General features: G+C 35.6%; 1 protein-coding gene across 3 annotated transcripts in view; it reads right to left on the bottom strand.

Moving 5' to 3' along the window:
- Positions 1–238: 238 nt before the first annotated feature.
- The window catches only part of gw (trinucleotide repeat containing adaptor protein gawky), a 37319-nt gene continuing 19775 nt past the window's right edge, over positions 239–17782 (bottom strand). Inside the window, exons 2-16 of one of the 3 annotated variants that reach the window (XM_018507898.1) lie at positions 16510–16559; positions 16009–16121; positions 15298–15478; positions 12479–14803; positions 11740–12098; positions 11244–11559; positions 9177–9701; positions 8639–9012; positions 8243–8440; positions 7501–7659; positions 6098–6544; positions 5696–6016; positions 5288–5514; positions 4827–5205; positions 239–4712 (exon numbers count right to left, since the gene is read on the bottom strand). In XM_018507898.1, the coding sequence (XP_018363400.1) occupies positions 4371–4712; positions 4827–5205; positions 5288–5514; positions 5696–6016; positions 6098–6544; positions 7501–7659; positions 8243–8440; positions 8639–9012; positions 9177–9701; positions 11244–11559; positions 11740–12098; positions 12479–14803; positions 15298–15478; positions 16009–16077 (6222 nt within the window). In that variant the 5' untranslated portion in view covers positions 16078–16121; positions 16510–16559 and the 3' untranslated portion in view covers positions 239–4370. The remainder of the gene's footprint in view (positions 4713–4826; positions 5206–5287; positions 5515–5695; positions 6017–6097; positions 6545–7500; positions 7660–8242; positions 8441–8638; positions 9013–9176; positions 9702–11243; positions 11560–11739; positions 12099–12478; positions 14804–15297; positions 15479–16008; positions 16122–16509; positions 16560–17782) is intronic. The other 2 variants (XM_018507899.1, XM_018507900.1) reach the window with 2 other exon arrangements.

Below are 17782 nucleotides of genomic sequence, written 5' to 3'. Positions count from 1 at the left end.
TACAAGTACGCCCTTTGCACCTTTTGTGGGAGCTTTATATATATTATATATATCTCTACATATATCAAAGTCAATAATTCATATTCATTTTCACTGACTTTTGGTCAGTTCACTGACTCCTGATTAGTTGACCTTTATCATTAATTTAATGATTATTATAGAGATATTATTATTATTATTATTATATATTATTATTACTGTTATTACTTACGTACGCGATTGAAATTTATTCATTAAACTTTATAGTATTTTAATATTAAACCCATTGAATTATATACGCACTGGATTACTCATTATTCACACGTAAGAGACCCTAAACACCTAAATATAAATACCTTGGCTATTAATCACTGTTATCACAACAAATTATGTAATATTAGGTTGTCCGATTTCATCTTGGCTAACTCGGAGAAAAGTTCTCCTTTGATTTTCAAAATTAACGGCCCTTCATACTTTAAATATTATTCGATTCCTCAATTAGCCTTCCTCATATTGTAAATTAGCATACGCTAACTTACCTTGCACTTAAAATGTTTACCGAGGCAAAGAAGAAAATTGTAATGAAAACGCATGTCTGCAGGTATTGAGAAATGCAAACGAATAATTCGCATATTTCACTTTCATACCACGGTCCATTTTGTAAAAGTAAGCAATTGGATTTTGCTTTTACTTTTCGTTCTATGTTCGTTCCCTCTATTTTCTATTATATCCCATTATAACCGTTCGTACGTTCATTCGCTGCATCTACTTTCTTATTGACATCCTCTCTCATTTGCCTCTCATTCTGCCTCATTCACTTCATCGCTCATTTCCTCTTGCTAACCTGCATTCATGAATTTAAGTCTTCAAACACTTATATTCTAATTCTAAGTTTACATCCTTAAAATCTATTGTAGAACTGTTAGAACGCCATTGTATATCTCGCCCCGTTTAAAAATGCCTATATTTTCAGCTAATCTTTTTAAACTTCTTAAAATAATTATTTAAAGATTTCTTTCAGCAAATTCTATAGCCAATTTTTCGTCAAAACTTATCACCCATAATGACAATCATTGTTACCTAGTTATCAGTATCAGTAATTCAGTAATTATAAATTTAGGGTATATAGCATAAGCGTGCAGCATAAGTTCATATAATAATTATCTTTATACCTAATACACTCTATTCCGCATATTCCCACTCTACTTATCGCACACTGCTAATTTTTGTTAAGTAAAATGTAAGGAGGCGTTATACCATACATATACATATTTTATACATATATGTATGTACAGGGGGAGGGGTATGTCTGTGTGACTATATAACATAGTAATGAGAGGTTTATGAGATTTGTATCGTACCCTTGGAAATAGGCGATCATGCAATTCAAAAAGCATAAATCAATTCATTAATTTTTTATTTTACATTCAAATTCTATTCGTCTTTCATCTGAGACTTGTTATAACTTGGATCTTAAAGGCAATTGTGTGTAGTAAGAAATTTATTTTCAATTAAAATATGTCAATTTAATTAAAAATTTATTTTCCGCCGTCTTAAATACACCAACTTGAAAAAAGAGGCATAACAGACGTACAGATTGTTATCCATGGATATGATAAATAGGGAATTGATTGAAAAATTTAAGCGATCACATTGCCTTACTTTCATCATCCTTAAATACTACCATCTTAATACTACGATCTGTCTAGCCTATGTTATCGCTTAAAAATTTATCTTCTCAATTTGCGTCACAGCCTATTCTCAAGAATACAATGCAATTATGTACAGAACGACTCTCATAAGCAGCGCTTCCACTACTTTATCATTTTTTTTTTCGTTTTTTTTCTGGTTTGTTTTTGCTGGGCAGCTCATATAAGTCGTCATAATCGTATCGTCGTATTCTTTACCACTTCCACTTGAACCCTATTTACGCTATTTACGCACAATAATTATGAATAGCTTAGATTATGCATTCTTACGAAAATATTAAAATTAAACATTACGCATGACAACACTGGCCGACAGAGTCGAAGCGACGTGACCGGCGGAACCACGCGGATTTCTTATCGCGCGTCCTCATGATGGACCGATGTACCCCGTCATATAATGCACGAAATATATGATTTTTTGATGATATCTCTTACGAAGTGATCTCTCACTCTCTCTCTCTCTCTCTCTCTCTCTCTCTCTCTCTCTCTCTCTCTCTCCCTCTTCTCTCTCTTCCTCCTTGGAAGGCAACAAATATAAAAATTTCCAATGTTTTTTTGATTTACTAATACGCGAAAGGATATAGTGGTCCGGTATCCGCGAGGATCAACCGATCACATGGAAGCGGCGGAATCATTGTCGACCAATGCACTACTATGTACGTTTCCTTAGCTTGGCGTGTTTGACATTTGCAAGCATGCAGGTTCAGTCATGCGTGGCAAACGTGTATGATTAGCGTGTGTGTATATGTAATTGTTCACTTTTATTGCGCGCGTCTCGCTGAACAGTGTCCTGTGATTGTTTCTTTTTTTCCTTCTAGTTTCATTTATATGCTTACATATGTAATATATATATATATATCTCTCTCTTACTCTTTCTCTACTTCTTTCAGTTCACGAAGGAAAAAAAGCCGTCTCTTTCACGTCGTTCGCGGTTGCGCCAATGATTGATCGCGAAACGTTCCCAAAACACTCCACCGACACGGAGAAGCGGAAAGTAAAAACAAAACTGTTGTGCATGAGTAAATAACGGTTCGCTTGTTCGTCGTTTGGTTATCAGTCCGTTCAGGTACCTTTGACGTTGAAGAGAAAAACTAATTTAATTCATTCTAGACCGAGCTCCGCAATGCGCCCGTAATAAATGCCATACATTCGTAACATCGCCATTACTCGCGTTGCGATCTTACGCGGATCATTGTGATTCCTCGAATTCGAACATCACTAATGAGAAGCGTATATGCTACGTACGGGTAATCAGTACGTAGTGTTCATTACTCGTCTTCATGTTTACTTTAATGTAAACCCGACTTTCATCGCTTTATTAGCCGTTTCATCAGCACTTCTCGGTCTTCTCTTGTCCTCTAATCTTCATCTCACCGTTTTTCCCCCGTTCCTTTTTTCGTATTTCTTCTTTTTTTTTCTTCATTTAAACTCTACGTTAATAAATGGTAAAGAGACACACTGGACATTGGCACGACAGGTGGCATCTAGATTTAATATAGAATAAAATTTACGTTATTGCGATAACATTTGGTATCGTTGCGTCGTTGCCCAGTTGATCTGATATCCCTGCATTCCTCGTTTCTTCCACATTCGTGGGGGGGTCCGGAGAGTGCAGTAGGGAGTGGGGATCGGGGCAGAACACCAGGCAGCGACGTCAATGCTTGTTTTTTAAGGTTTCTTTCTTTTGATTAGATTGATACAGTCTACGTTTGATACTCGCTGCAGTCTTCAGAACTGTCCAGCAAAAAATGGAACACTCTTGGACCTGATCAGAGACCCTCGGCCGATAAATCTTCATTGAAAAGCGCCCGCCATTCACAGAAAATGGCAGAGCGCAGATAGTTCTCTTTTTTTTTTCATCTTTCTTCTTCTACGCGTTATCTTCAGATTAGAAATTCTTACTAGATTGGCTTCGAACGACGAGAACGCCACTTCGTCGTTATACATCGTGGCAAATCGCACGCAATGCACGCACCATTATGTTAATGAAGAGACCGTTGCAGTTGGTCCAACTTGATCTTCCGCAATCCGTAAATCTCCTCAGAGTAATGACGCGATCGTAAAATTCATATTTGCAAGTACCTTTCTTTTTTGTCGAATGTTCTTTATGTGTTATGTGTGTAGAGTGTAGTTTGTCATGTAAAATTAGATATTTATCGCACGATTTGGCTGTATGCCGCTGCGATTTTTTTTTGCTTACGCGTGTTCTACTCAAGGCGGATACGAGGGTAGTAATATTTTTGTTAAGTAACTCGTTATAGTAATTGCGTTTCTTAGCAATATAATTGACGTTTCGTGAAGACCTCGTCCGTCTCATTCTCTCTCTCTCTCTTTCTCTCTCTCTCTTTCTCACTTTTTCTTTCATACCATCTCTATCACTCTCTAAGCTCCCCCTCCCATTCCCTCATCCTCTCTCATGCTCATCTTCTTCTATCATCAACGACTACACAAGCAGACACATCTCGTATCCGCTTTAGCCAAAGACACTGATCAATACATGATAATACTAAGATATACAAAACCGTGTAATCTTAAAGGAATGAGAGGCGGGGATCAGAAGGGAAGTAATACGCATTCGATCACGAAGTTTGCGTCAGCCGAGCTGCATATCTGGACTTGCGTAATAAGCAAGTGAATTTTTCAATTATTTGACGAGATTTCGGGCGGATGGCCTCTCGTTCTCTACATCGACTCACCTCCCAAAAGATCTCCCGGTAAGTACGAGTTAAGAGAACTGGGAGTTGCTCGTTGCTGATCACTGTTGTCAATTCCCGCGTTACTCCACAGGGAATTGCTGGTGGGCGGAGCGCCCCAGAGTTGACTAGAGCTGCCTCCCCATGTGTCGGGCGGCGGCCCAGCCTTGTTAGTTGGTCTAAGGCCCCAACCGGCTCCTCCGGAACCGCCGGCCTGCTGCTGTCCGCCATGACCGAGTTGCTGAAGAATCGCAGCAACCTCGCTTTCTGCAGGCGACTCGGCGAATATCGTTGTGTTACCCAGGACGCAATTGTTTAGGGCTCCCTGAGCCTGCAAAGGAAAATCGATAATCTCGTGAAATATCTCAACTATTAAGAGCCAATTTATTAATAAACAAATATTAAAACTATAAGAATTAAAAAAAAAATTTCGATAAACTGTTACCTTGATTGCTTCGTCGCGAGAGGAATATTTTGTCAGAGCGATTCCATGATTCTGATAGAGACGGAAGTCTTGAACCGGTCCATGTTGCATACATAATGTTTTTAAAGTAGAGCCGTCGATTTGTGGAGTAAGATTCTTCAATAGAAGCCAGGTGGACATCCAACCCGAATTACTGACAGTGGATGACTGGAGGCCCCATGAGCTAGACGATCTACTAACACTTCCTAAACCAGCACCCCAGCCATTGCTCGCATTCGTAGCTCCTTTACTGCTCAAACCAGGAGGCGGACCGCGTGCTTTGCTCATCGGTGCACCCCATAGTTCCGAAGTCACAGCAGTAGGCGGAGGAGCCGATTCTCCCCATGTATTTTTGGAAGTGCTGTAATAAATTAATTTTGTAAAAACATACGTTTAAGTAAAAATATAACAATAATATACATCTATCATTAATTTAAAATTACCTGGTAAATGCACTAGGTGTAGTAACTGGTGGATTAAATGTCCATGTAGAATTACTTAGACTTGGGATCGATGTATCGGGATTAGCTGCTTGCGGTGGCGGTGATGTCTTGCTGCTCGATGAAAAGATCGTGTCGGTATCCTTGATAGTGGCCAGGGATAATGGAGAACGTACGACGGAGCCGGGAGTGATGCTAGGATCATCCTCGATGCTTTTTATCTGGGTACCCTAAAATGAAATGAAATATAGGTGGACCTGGATAAGCTTTAAATACTAACACGCTGCATTTATTATATGTGTCAATAATTCGCGCGAATTTTTCTAAATATATTTTTACGAACACTATTTTTTTGCATTTAAATGGTATAACAAATATAAGTAATAATTGACGGTATTGGAAATGGATTACCTTCCATGGCTTCCCTGGTTCGAATTCTGGTACGAGGTCAGTATATGCAGCACCACCTGGTTGCCAATCTTTTCCATCGGTTGAATCGCTGTTACTTGGATCAGGCCAGCCGCTGTCGCCGAGTCGTGAAGACCATGTGCCATCTCCTTGACCTAGTAAGGGATTCATATTCGGACTACTATGTGACTGAGTCAAACCACCAGGTGTTGTGGGCGGTTTACTAGTAGTTCCGGGAGCACGAGAAAATTCGTTCGATACCAAATCACCATCTTTATCAAGTGATGGTAGCTTCCATTGATTCAATCTTGACTGTTGCTGACTCTGTCAAAAATCAAGTAAAAATGTAGATTATGTACCTATATATACCAGGATTTCATATCTTTTGTATAAACTGATACGTACAACCGGAGGCTCTTTGTTCATCGATATATCGCTGAAACTATTTTGTAGAGCTGTCATTGGATCGTGTACGGAGGATTTGTAATATTCCGATGCCTGCGATGGAGGAGCCGGATGTTGCTGTTGTTGCTTCATGTATGTTGCTTGCTGTACTGCAATTTGATTTTGCAAATTGGTGATCTGCTGCTTGGTTTTTGTGATTTGAACACTAATTTGCAATGCTGACTGATTGCTTCCCTTCATTGTATTTTGAACAGCATGTTGTTGATGTAATTGCTGCAAAACTTTGATTTGCTGTAGCAGTTGATTCAATAACATCAGAGTTTGAGGAGCCAATGGTTGATTTAAGATTTGATGATTCAAATATCCTTCATGCACAGCTAGTTGAATTTGTTGCACGAGCATCCGCAACTGCTGCGTGCTTGGCTGATTCTGTGATGCGCGAGATGCCTGAAAATTAATTTATCATTATTAGCACCATCAATGATAATCTTTAATAAATTTAATTGGAAAAATAAAATATATATATACTTATATTCTCAAAGATATAAGTCATTATATTATAATAGCAGTATAATATAATAGCAGTAATCAATAAAATTTTATTTTATGCAATATATCCAATATTGTTATATTCAAAAACTTAATAGAAATATACACAGTTGAATGTAGATTCGAGTTTTAATGTTATATAAATATACTCTATAGGTATAATTATATATCTATATAACGTTCTCTGCGGAAGTTGGTTTAGAAACTAAGTAATAGATATAGTATAATAGATGAATGTGTATGGAAAGTAAGAAATTTTTTTATAAACCAAGTTCACCTTCTTGGCATGAAAAACGAAGTAATAAAATTATGAAATATTAGCATCATTTATGTAAAATAAGACATTCTATGAATAATCGATCTGTCATAATTTAAATATGTTTGATTTAGAACTATAATCTCTTAACTACAGAAAATTAGTAATACATTATTAGTAAGAGTGACTGACATGCAAAACAACATAAACACAAATTCATGCATTCACAAATCAAGTTAAACACGTACATAAACATAAGCTAATATAAGAAACTAGAAAGTGAGTGTTGATATCTTTTGCTAACAAAATTTTCCTACAAATTTGTGATATTTAATTCGTAAATACGCCTGGTGTAAAATAATTGTCCTTGTATATATTCACCATAAATAAATTTTTACATAATAATATAAAGAATGTTAATTGTTTATTTTTCTGTATAAAAAAGTGATAAATAATAGATTCTTATTTGCGCCGAGATTGCTATTCATGTAATAATAAATAAAAAAACACAGGCATCTCATCGCACATTTTTTGCAACCAATAAAAAATAAATACAAAAAGGAATAGATAGAACTTCGTCTCGTGAAAGCTTATTCACCTGGTTGAAAGGGGGTTGTGGCGTATTGGTACTTGGCTGTTGTTGCTGTAGCGGAACAGCTGTCTGCTGTTGTTGCTGTTGCTGAAGTTTGAGAAGACTAGCACTGGTGACAGAACCACCTACGCCCCCACTGGTTGCCCCACTGGGCACTCCGCCACCCTATGTTAAATACAAATTATACCCCACGCCTATTTTCTTCCTATCTTCTTTCTCAAATTAATATACTATATAAAATGTTCTTCCTCTAACATCAATAATATCTAAGAATTTGTATTTCTTTCCTCACATTCAAGTATTTCATGTTTCCTACTTGGGAGCTATTTACCGTTTCTGAACTTACATAAAAATATACATGTACTTACTACACATGATATAACGAAAACAATTGCAAACACATAAAAAAAAAACAATTAATAACTATTCCACATTTATATTGTGTAGCCCTTTCAATTCATATTTTTAACTCATCACTTTCAGCTATTAGATATTGTTAATTTATAATAAAATGCTCACGAAATATACACACGCTCAATCACTCATTAAGCAATTTTCACAAAAACCACGCGCTTATTTATTATCAATTATTTCAGCTTTGTCACATTTTCAAAATCAACACTGTTAATGAAGAATTACTTCAGAATTTATTATAAAAAATCAATGTATCTCAAAATATCGTTTAAAATCACAAAAATTTCTTTCTAGTAAAACTGAGTGCTATTTAATAATAATTGATCGAGCTTACCGGAGGGAATGACATCTGTTGTCCGACATGATTGAATCGAGGATAGGCTGGCGTAGTAGTTGCTTGATGAGTCGGATCATAACCTGAGTGTGTCTCGTGACGTCTCCATTGATCGACAGGACGTATTTGATTGAGAAGTTCCAATGCCTCTTCTCGGTTCATTTCTCGATTTCTTAATGCTACCTCGACATCCTCTTTCTAAAATTTAAGACAATTAAAATTAATTTTATTATCTTAAGAATCAATTTTATGATATCTAGTATACCTCAATATACATAATTTAAATATTATTGGATTTTATTTCATAATATTAATTATTAAATATTATATAATAAATCAATTAAATAAAAATAAGAAGCGCGTGCTAAATAGAAACAAAAATCGGAGATATCATACCTTAAATCCTAAATCGCAAAGATAACGGAACTCGCGACTGTTCCAAATAACTTCTTTTGTTAAGGTAGGTTTTGCAGGATGTGCCCAGCTAGGAGTTGGATCCATATCAGAATCAGTCCAGCTACCGGCAGGTCCCATAGGCTTTGGCTTATGCGCAGTTGGACCACCCCAACCTGGATTTAATGGAGGTTCATTCCACGTAGCCGGTGTCTTAGGATCGTCCCAAGATGCAGTATCATGCGGCCCGTCTGTCCATGTTCCATTGCGTCCGCCTGGAGCCCCAGGATGGCCCCACATAGGATTACTTACATCTGGTTTCATTCCAGGTTGACCTGGCATTCTGTTCTGAGGCATACCTGGTGGACATTGCATACCTGCAATAAAAAACATGTAGATTAGAGTATCACTAAATAAAGATAAAAATTAAATTTTAAAACGAAGATCAATTATATACGTTATACACATTTAATTATTTCTTTCGATAAGCTTTACAATATGAAACGAATAATAGAGTTCAGGACGCTTTGTGAACGCGTACCTCCACGAGCCAAGTTCGGTGCAGGTATATCCTTCCAATGTGAAACCTTGCTACCTGGCATTGCACGCTGATTAGCACCTGGATTTCCCCAGAGGCTAGTCCCATCATCATAATTGGGCACGTTACGTCGTTGCGTCGGCGGCGAGGGTTCTTCCCAACCGGACGGTTTGCCAGGCATAATGTCCTTTGGTGGTTGTGCGGCCCATTGATTCATGTTTGACGGATTAAGCATCTTGGCTGGCGGACCGGATGGATGTTGGTGACCCATCTGATGATGGGGCGGTCCAGGTGGTTGACTCCACATGGCGTCCGCGTTCGCACCGTGTAATCGTCCTGATATTCCACGCGGATCACCACGCATGTCGGCCATTCGCGGATCACGTACCATAGGATCCATTACACGCATATGATCTCGAGGATCTAAGGACATACGGTGATCCCGAGGATCACGCATTTCTCGTGGATCTACAGACCGTAAGTCCCTTGGATCTCTATGGTCTATTCTGGGATCGCCCCAATTGGATCCTGTCGTAATCAACGTTTCTTATCATCACAATTATCTTCGGCATATGCGATAATCACATCGATTTATAAGTCATTTTATTTAAACATGACATGCATTCATTAATCTACGTTAAATTTATTTATTATCACGATTAAAAAATGTACATATGCAGAGCAGGAGTACGTAATAATCACTTATAAATCGATGTAATTTGATTTTGCATTACAGCTGATCATAGATAAAGCTATCAATATATAAAGTCATATCGATATTGTTCAATAAAAAGAAGTTTTCTGTTATACGAGTGTAATAAATCACATAAATTAAATTTGTTACTTTCTATATCCACAATTATAACTATATGCAGATGCATAAACATTTACAATTTTATATAAATAATTAATATGACGTATAATTAATAGGATATAATAAAACAAAAATGAAGAAAGAACTAACATAGATAAAGAAATTATTGTATTTATATTGTACTGTTGTTAATTCTATGCACATATTTAGCTTAGGGTGAAAGCATCTAATAATAGCACTCTTCCATATAAAAAGCGTAACATTTTCTCAAATAATAATAGCAAAAATCGCTTGAAATTGATAGCACTTGCAAAGATAAATGTGCAAAATCAAATGAAAATCGCTTGAACTATACCCCCAGTTTTTATTTTGAAGCTCTGTGAACGCCGGAGTGTCTCTATTCAATTCTAACAGGCAAATATATAACATACACTTACACTAAACATAAACCGCAGCTGAATGTGTCGAAAGCATAATAATATAATTAATTTATTATCTTGCATTACGTTCAACTGCGCAAATACAAGTGTAAGTTCTGACATACACTTTGTGGCCAATTATATATGATTAAAAAAATCTACGAATATGGAACTTTGTTCAGGATACCCCAATGTGTCAATCAAATGACAGTATGCAAAATATATAGATATATTATTTTATCAGTTATAGATTTCTTCTAAAATATATATTACATAAATAATACTTTTCTCATATCATGTATCTTATCTATTTATTTTGTACTTTAAGATATGAATGTTAATTAAAGTGTTACTTTTGAAGAATTTTTTAACTTCAACTATACTATACATACTATCATATTTGTATTTTATATACAATAAAATAATTTCTATTTCAAATTTAATTTTCCAATGCAGAAATAATGTTGAGAGAGAGAGAGAGAGCAAAAAAAGAATGTGAAAAGAATATCAACAAACTTAGGTAACATCTCCTTGTGCTAAGAATAAAAAATTAAAAAATAGTAAGAATGAGAACGACATAACATGTAGTATACAATAGTATTTTCTCTTCTATATTATCTACTATAAATGTATTATGGCAACTGAATGAGACTCGGGTTTCTGAACACAGTCGCATAAAGAATACGTTAGCAGTGCGCTAACAGGCATATTACATTAACTAATATAAGATTAGAAAAATTAAGGAAATTTTTCAGTCAAAATAAAAAAATTTTGAAGAACATTTTGCCTATATAGATCTGGCATCTCCAGCCTTCACTAGCCTACCTCCCCACATACCGGCTTGATTACCGGCAGCACCAGTCCACTGAGCTGCGCTTGGCTGGGATTGCGTTGGTGCACCGGTCCACATGTTGGATGAATCTGCCGTTTCGTCATCTTCGCCCCACGTACCACCGATGTTAGTCGCGGGAGTATGGCCCCACGGTGTTTTTGTTTGCTGTTGAGGCGGCGGCTGTCCACCGTTACGCAGATTCGCTTCCCATAAATCAGTACCGTTGTTCACCGGTGGTTTCCATATCGGTACACCATCCTTAGTTATGCTTGGCTCAGGAGATGTTGGGACATCCCAATTTGTATCTTGATTCACATTTTGCTGCACAATTATTGATATTGTCATATCAAATATTACATGAAATAAACCATTTAAAAACTTACTCTGCATACTACTACTATTCTTCCACATGAAAAATTATTTCTCTTATCGAGTAATGAAGATAATCTCAATGTTATACTTTTAAGATGTATATAATTATACATATTGTATTTTACTTACACAGCCCCAACCATCGTGACTGAAAAGCGCTTCTCTCATTGTATTGAGTTGTTCGAGTTGTTGCTTCGTAGACGGATTATTAGTCGTTGATGTGTTGCCAATGCTTACAGCTCCTTGGGTAGGATTAGTGGACTGATTATTGTTCGCGCTTGAACCTGAAGATTGCTGCTGTTGAACGCCACTACTATTATTATTTTGCACTGATGGATTTTGTCCAAGACCACTTGGGTTATTAGACTTTCCCTGAGACCATTGGTTATTATTCTGATTCCCTTGGGTAGGGTTATTTGATTGAGACGTTGGTGGACCAGATTGTTGATTCGATTGTTGATTGGGATTATTAACTTTACTCACATTACCTAATAAATACAAAAAGAAATACAATTATCTTTATAAATAATAAATAAAAATAAAATTAAAAAATCATATTTAACACAATGTTTAATAATATTTTCTAAATATTATTTTTATATCTATGCATATCCAAAATATCCATGTATTTTGTTATATATTTCAATATTATTTTGTAACATATTAATACCTTAAAAACTCTTAAATAATAATTGTTTAATTTTAAACACAAATATATTAAATATAAATATAAATATAATTTATACGAATTAATTTGATTTAAATATTAAAAATTTATATATATTATATATATACATATACATATACTTGTGAATACTTCGGATATGTATCAATTCTAAAAATTTCTTCCAACTATGTATGTTCTTACCTGGGTTATTTTGGTTTCCAGGTGGTCCTTGATTTTGATTTTGATTTGGATTACCAGTGACAGATCGATTGACAGTATTTCCGCCCCAATTGTTCGGCGCATTAGCACTACCGGGTGGATTTCCGGGTGTACCACCCCATCCACTCTGATTCGCATTATTGTTATTCGGTGTAGTGGCTTGTGTTGTTCCCCAATTTGCAGCTCCTCCACTATTCAAGGAACTCTCTCCACCTCCTACCAACCGCAGTCCTATTGGTATACCCCAACGTTGCTTGTAACTTGCAATAGGCTCGTTGTAGTTTTCATACAACTCCGAGACATAGGATTTGCGAATTAGGATGTCCAAGATAGATCGTAGTCGACGCCGATTAACTTCGTATTCGTTCCTGTTCGTCTCGTATATTCTTCGACAATCAGAAATTAATGTACGCACATACTGCTTTAGGAAGTGCCATATCGTAGTCGATAGAGAGAAATCTTCGTTGCCGTTGCAGATGATGGCATTATCGTCATCGTTTTTACGACTTCGGTCGTATTTAAGAGTATCTCGGTAATATTTGCAGATCAACTGAGCGTCATCTTTCGATGTTGTAGTAGCCTTGAGCTTGTCAATAGCATAAATTTGCGCATCTTTAAATTTAGTTGCGTCATAACGACACAAGTCATTCTTATTAAGATCATCTGTATGACTTAGCAACATATATTGGATACATATTTGGTCATTTTGGAGTATATTGAAATATTCCAATCGCATTTCATTGTCGTTCGTGCGACTCTCCGCCCGAGATACAGGTACAACAATTGTTTGGGATGCGACGGTGGCTGATTGGCATGTAAGCGTCATCGTAGGCTTGCAGGTAGTCATTATAGGAATGTTGACAGTCAACTTAACTTGCTTACTGTTGTCAGATTCGTCAAGTCGAGCAGCATGAGATGTTTCAAACTTAACGTTGCTACACTTATCGCTTAACTTAGACCTAAATACAGACTTAATGGTAGAGTTAGATTCGCGATCGGTAGTGACCAATCCCCTATGTCTACTAATCTTAAAACAAGTGTTTAGAGGCTTATTGTTATCCTGAAATAAAAGAGCACCAACAGTATATATTGTTGCTTCGGTACAACTAATACCATCATTTTGAGACCCTAAGATCCTAACATTAGTAGTCATTACACTAGTCTTGCAGCACACAGCGATGTCAACAATGTCTCCGATAACATCTGGATTATTATTACTAATATTAATTTCTTCTTCAATACTACCAACGTTACTGTACTCGTTATAATATTCATTATAATTATTACCAACGTTGTAATTACTTTTACATATTATTAATAGTGGAACACATATGTGTTGCATCAGCTCGGTCACAGTGACATTACATAATGGAGAAATAGAAGATTGTACATATAGTTGTGTGAGATTTTTCAGGAAAGATCGCAAAGTGTGGTCAATTACTTCGTTTCTGGAAACGATAAGCGTAATGGAAGAACTTGCGGCGTACATCGCGAAATTCTGAGCGTGAACAGACACCGGTACTAAAGTGATGACATTCAAATGCGATTCCAAGAGGTGTCGTATTATTCGGCGGCTCAGTGAAACTCGGATGTCGGAGTTAGAATCATCCAGAATTCTATCGTTTGCAAGCAGTCTAGAGATCTGAGCAAAACTGGTAACTAGGGCGTACTTATCACCTAGTAGTTTCATTCTATTCGATGTGGTGGTAGAATCGACCCTTTTAATACAAAGTACCGGGATAACAGCAGCTATCTTGTCAAAGCCACCACTAAAGAGGAGGTAATGGTTACTGTAACTGGTTGAGCTGAGCAATATCACAGACTTGGAGTTGTTATTACTTACATAACTAAAATTAGCCTTAAATTTATTGTTGTCGCCTAGGTCAAGGCAGGACCCTAGTAAGGAGTAATTGTCATCAGAGTTAGGGAGGCGTAACAACCGTTGGGGACTATCAGACTTGGGTATCCTAACTAGGCTAGGTACCCCAACGGTGTAACACATTTCGTCCCTTTCAAAATTTACACTTACCCTTATATGTACCCTAATGTATACAGTACTAAAGCTAGTCTTATTATCACTTAATGTCTTAGAAGTAGACTTAGAGTTATTGGCGGAGCTGCCCAGCTGCAGACCAAGCAAGCCCGGTGTGTTTTGCTTTCTGTACTTGTGATGATTATGTTCTGCATTGTTGTGATTATTTATTTTATTATTATTATCGCAGATTTGAGGGTGATTTGTTGGGTATTTTGTGGTTGCTGGCGCCACTGACTGGCAGGCCTTACCTATGCCGGTTGAGTTGAACTCACCTGTAATTAGGTAATACAATAGTCGCATGTAAATGTAATTTATTGTCAGAATTCTCAATGTCTATATTAAATATATAAGCATTTATTTACATATATTATGTTTAACATATTTAAATCTCTTTTTGAATATTATTGGAAAGTATATTTTTGAATTCAAGACTTATACTAGTAAGAGAATATCTGAATTATACAATTTAATATTTACAAAATATTTTATAAAATGTAAATATAACACTTAAATAAAAAACACTTAAATTATTTAACTCTCTATCCATGATTTTAATATAAATTTTCTTCATAAATATCAGCTGAGCATGTAATTTTATTCAGCTTTTTGTTATTGTAAATTTATAATTTAAAAAAATTATTAATGTACATTAATATTAAAACATTAAATAAACATAAGACAAATTCAAAGAATAAGTATAAGAATATATGTATATATAGCAGGAATATTGCTATAAATATCATTAAAGTATTTTTTATTTACTCACCAGCTTGGTTCAGCAGGACGGTTGAAAAGTCATTGGCGGCGGTAGCTTCGGGATGGCTAATAGGTGCTGCCATCATGCTGCTGTTTGCTATCGATTCGATATCACAGTACCTAATGTGCTCTGATCCTTCCCCTTCCCCCACCCCATCCAGACTGCTTTCCTCTAATACTACTACATCCCCCTGTAACACGTAAAAAACTGACATGTTTATGTTTGTTTCAGAAATGTGTTTGCTTTAAAATGTATATCAGTGTAAGATACCAATAAACAAACATGTAAATTATCATGTAATCATAAAACTAAAATAATATTACATATAAGGATAAGATAAATTAAAGTTAATAATTGTGATAATCATAGATAGTATCATATGTGTGGTATGCAGTATCAATAAATAAATCATATTAAAAAAGTACAATATTTGCATATATAAACGCAGATAATTAGATATTCATAACAAATGATGCAACTAATCTCAGACATGAAACTTCTATAAATAGCATCATATGTGTCATATGTGTGTCTACAAAGATTTAAAACTGTCTTATTAAATAGTATCAATACTATTTTTATCAGTTTACTTTTAAATTTTCAGAGTTTAACATTTAAGTTAAAATACAAGCATAATTCATTTTAACTGTAAGTTTACAAATGGTATAATATAAAAAAGCTATTAGTCTAAATATCTGTAATTTGTATATAAATACTCACCATGGAATTTTGTACGAAGGCATTTGTTTCTGTAGAAATCTCATGTGAACTAGAATTGTGTGGAAACATTGGGCTCAGTTCTTCTTTGGCAGGCAATGCATAGAAACCAAGATCTGCACATATAAAATACAAATGTATCTATAAGTAACTTGAAACATTTATAAATTTGCATCCTATTATATCAAAATAGATTCATTTATGAATAATAAACATAGAAACTTTTCTTTCATAGTTTAAATAATTATATAGTACTAAATGTGTAGAACTAGCAGAGAATTGCAATATAAATGTACAATTAAACAGAAAATATTTACATACTTTTTCCTAACGTAGAAAATAAAAGTTGTATATAAAAAAGTCATTAATTGTGAACACATACATATACAAAAAATGCATAAAAATCACATAATTTTTTAAAACTGTTCTAACAATCTTAGGTCTAAGAAAATTATAAAAAATGAAAAATCATATAGAAAATATAAATATAACAAATTGTAGTACCTCGTAAACTAACGCTATCAGTGCGCTCCTAGCTCCATGCCAGTGGAGATCTGAAAGATACACAAAATGTAGTTTGTTATAACTGTGCAATATTTACTTTTAATGCGCCAAATTTGAATAACATGTTGTTTAATAAATTTTAAAGCAAAACTTTCTCGGTAAAAATTACCAAAGAGAAAATATGTTAAACGGATCTTTTCAATACAGAGTTATTAATACAGTTATTAATACAATTTGTTTCGATATAAAATATCTAAGATAAAACAAATAGACTTTTTAACACATTTGTTAAAATACAGATTATTTAGAATTTTATTAAAAAAAAAAAAGAAAAGATTATTATTTATTTACAATTCTAAAGCATAATTCATTAAAATTTTTCGCTTTCAACGCGTTTTATCTGTAAAGAAATCTCACGTGACAATCAATTCACTTTAAACCTGTCAATGGATCTGTCATTTAAATTTCATTCAGTCGAATAATACTGTGTATATTGACGACTATATAAAAACAATAGTTTAACGTCCAAGCAAAACACTTCAACTTATCAAATAGAGACAATAAAGCAACAAACATCCGCAGCTAAATAAAAATATCGATTTCAAGCGCAAAAAAATGGTATCTTTTTATCCTCGTTTTATCAGTGATTGCAGAACTAGCGCAGTTTCAAGTAAATCTACACTGAACGCTCGTCTTTCCAACAGCCCACTGTTGCTATCGATCGGAACACCTCAAAGCAGCAAAACGAGAAAGAGGAGCGTAAAAGATCCGTTCAAGGTTAAATCTAAGTTGTCTATAGCCAGCCGCAGGCCGCAGGCAGACCCATTAGCTGGACGTTGCGACCCTAACCTAAACGACGTAATTACCGCAACGGCCCTGCTTATCCAATGCCCAAAATATCGCATACGAAACATCCCGTTTCTCTCGCGTGGTCCGCGCTTAACTCGATCCGATAACGACGGGCACGACGATCATGGGGACAAGCACTGCGCAACGACGACGTACGATCGTTTGATAACGCGACATTATTTACGTCTGCAAATGCCACCTCGACACTCCGGAGCGCCTCCGTTTTAAAACGGAGCAGCGCGGATCGTGCAAACTTCACGCTGGTGTGAGGTAACGCGCGACGCACTTCACGGATAGGAGAACAAGCGGAGCTCCGGCGAAGGCAGGCGAAGGTGCCAAGCGCGAGCAGCACCAAACAGACAAAGAGAGAGATATATATACATATATATATATGTATGTATATATATATATATATATATATATA

This window comes from Trachymyrmex cornetzi, unplaced genomic scaffold (genome assembly GCF_001594075.2).
Source record: "Trachymyrmex cornetzi isolate Tcor2-1 unplaced genomic scaffold, Tcor1.1 scaffold248, whole genome shotgun sequence".
Lineage (NCBI taxonomy): Eukaryota > Metazoa > Arthropoda > Insecta > Hymenoptera > Formicidae > Trachymyrmex > Trachymyrmex cornetzi.
Note: the sequence above shows the minus strand (reverse complement) of the source record. Positions and strands in the feature narration are given on the sequence as shown.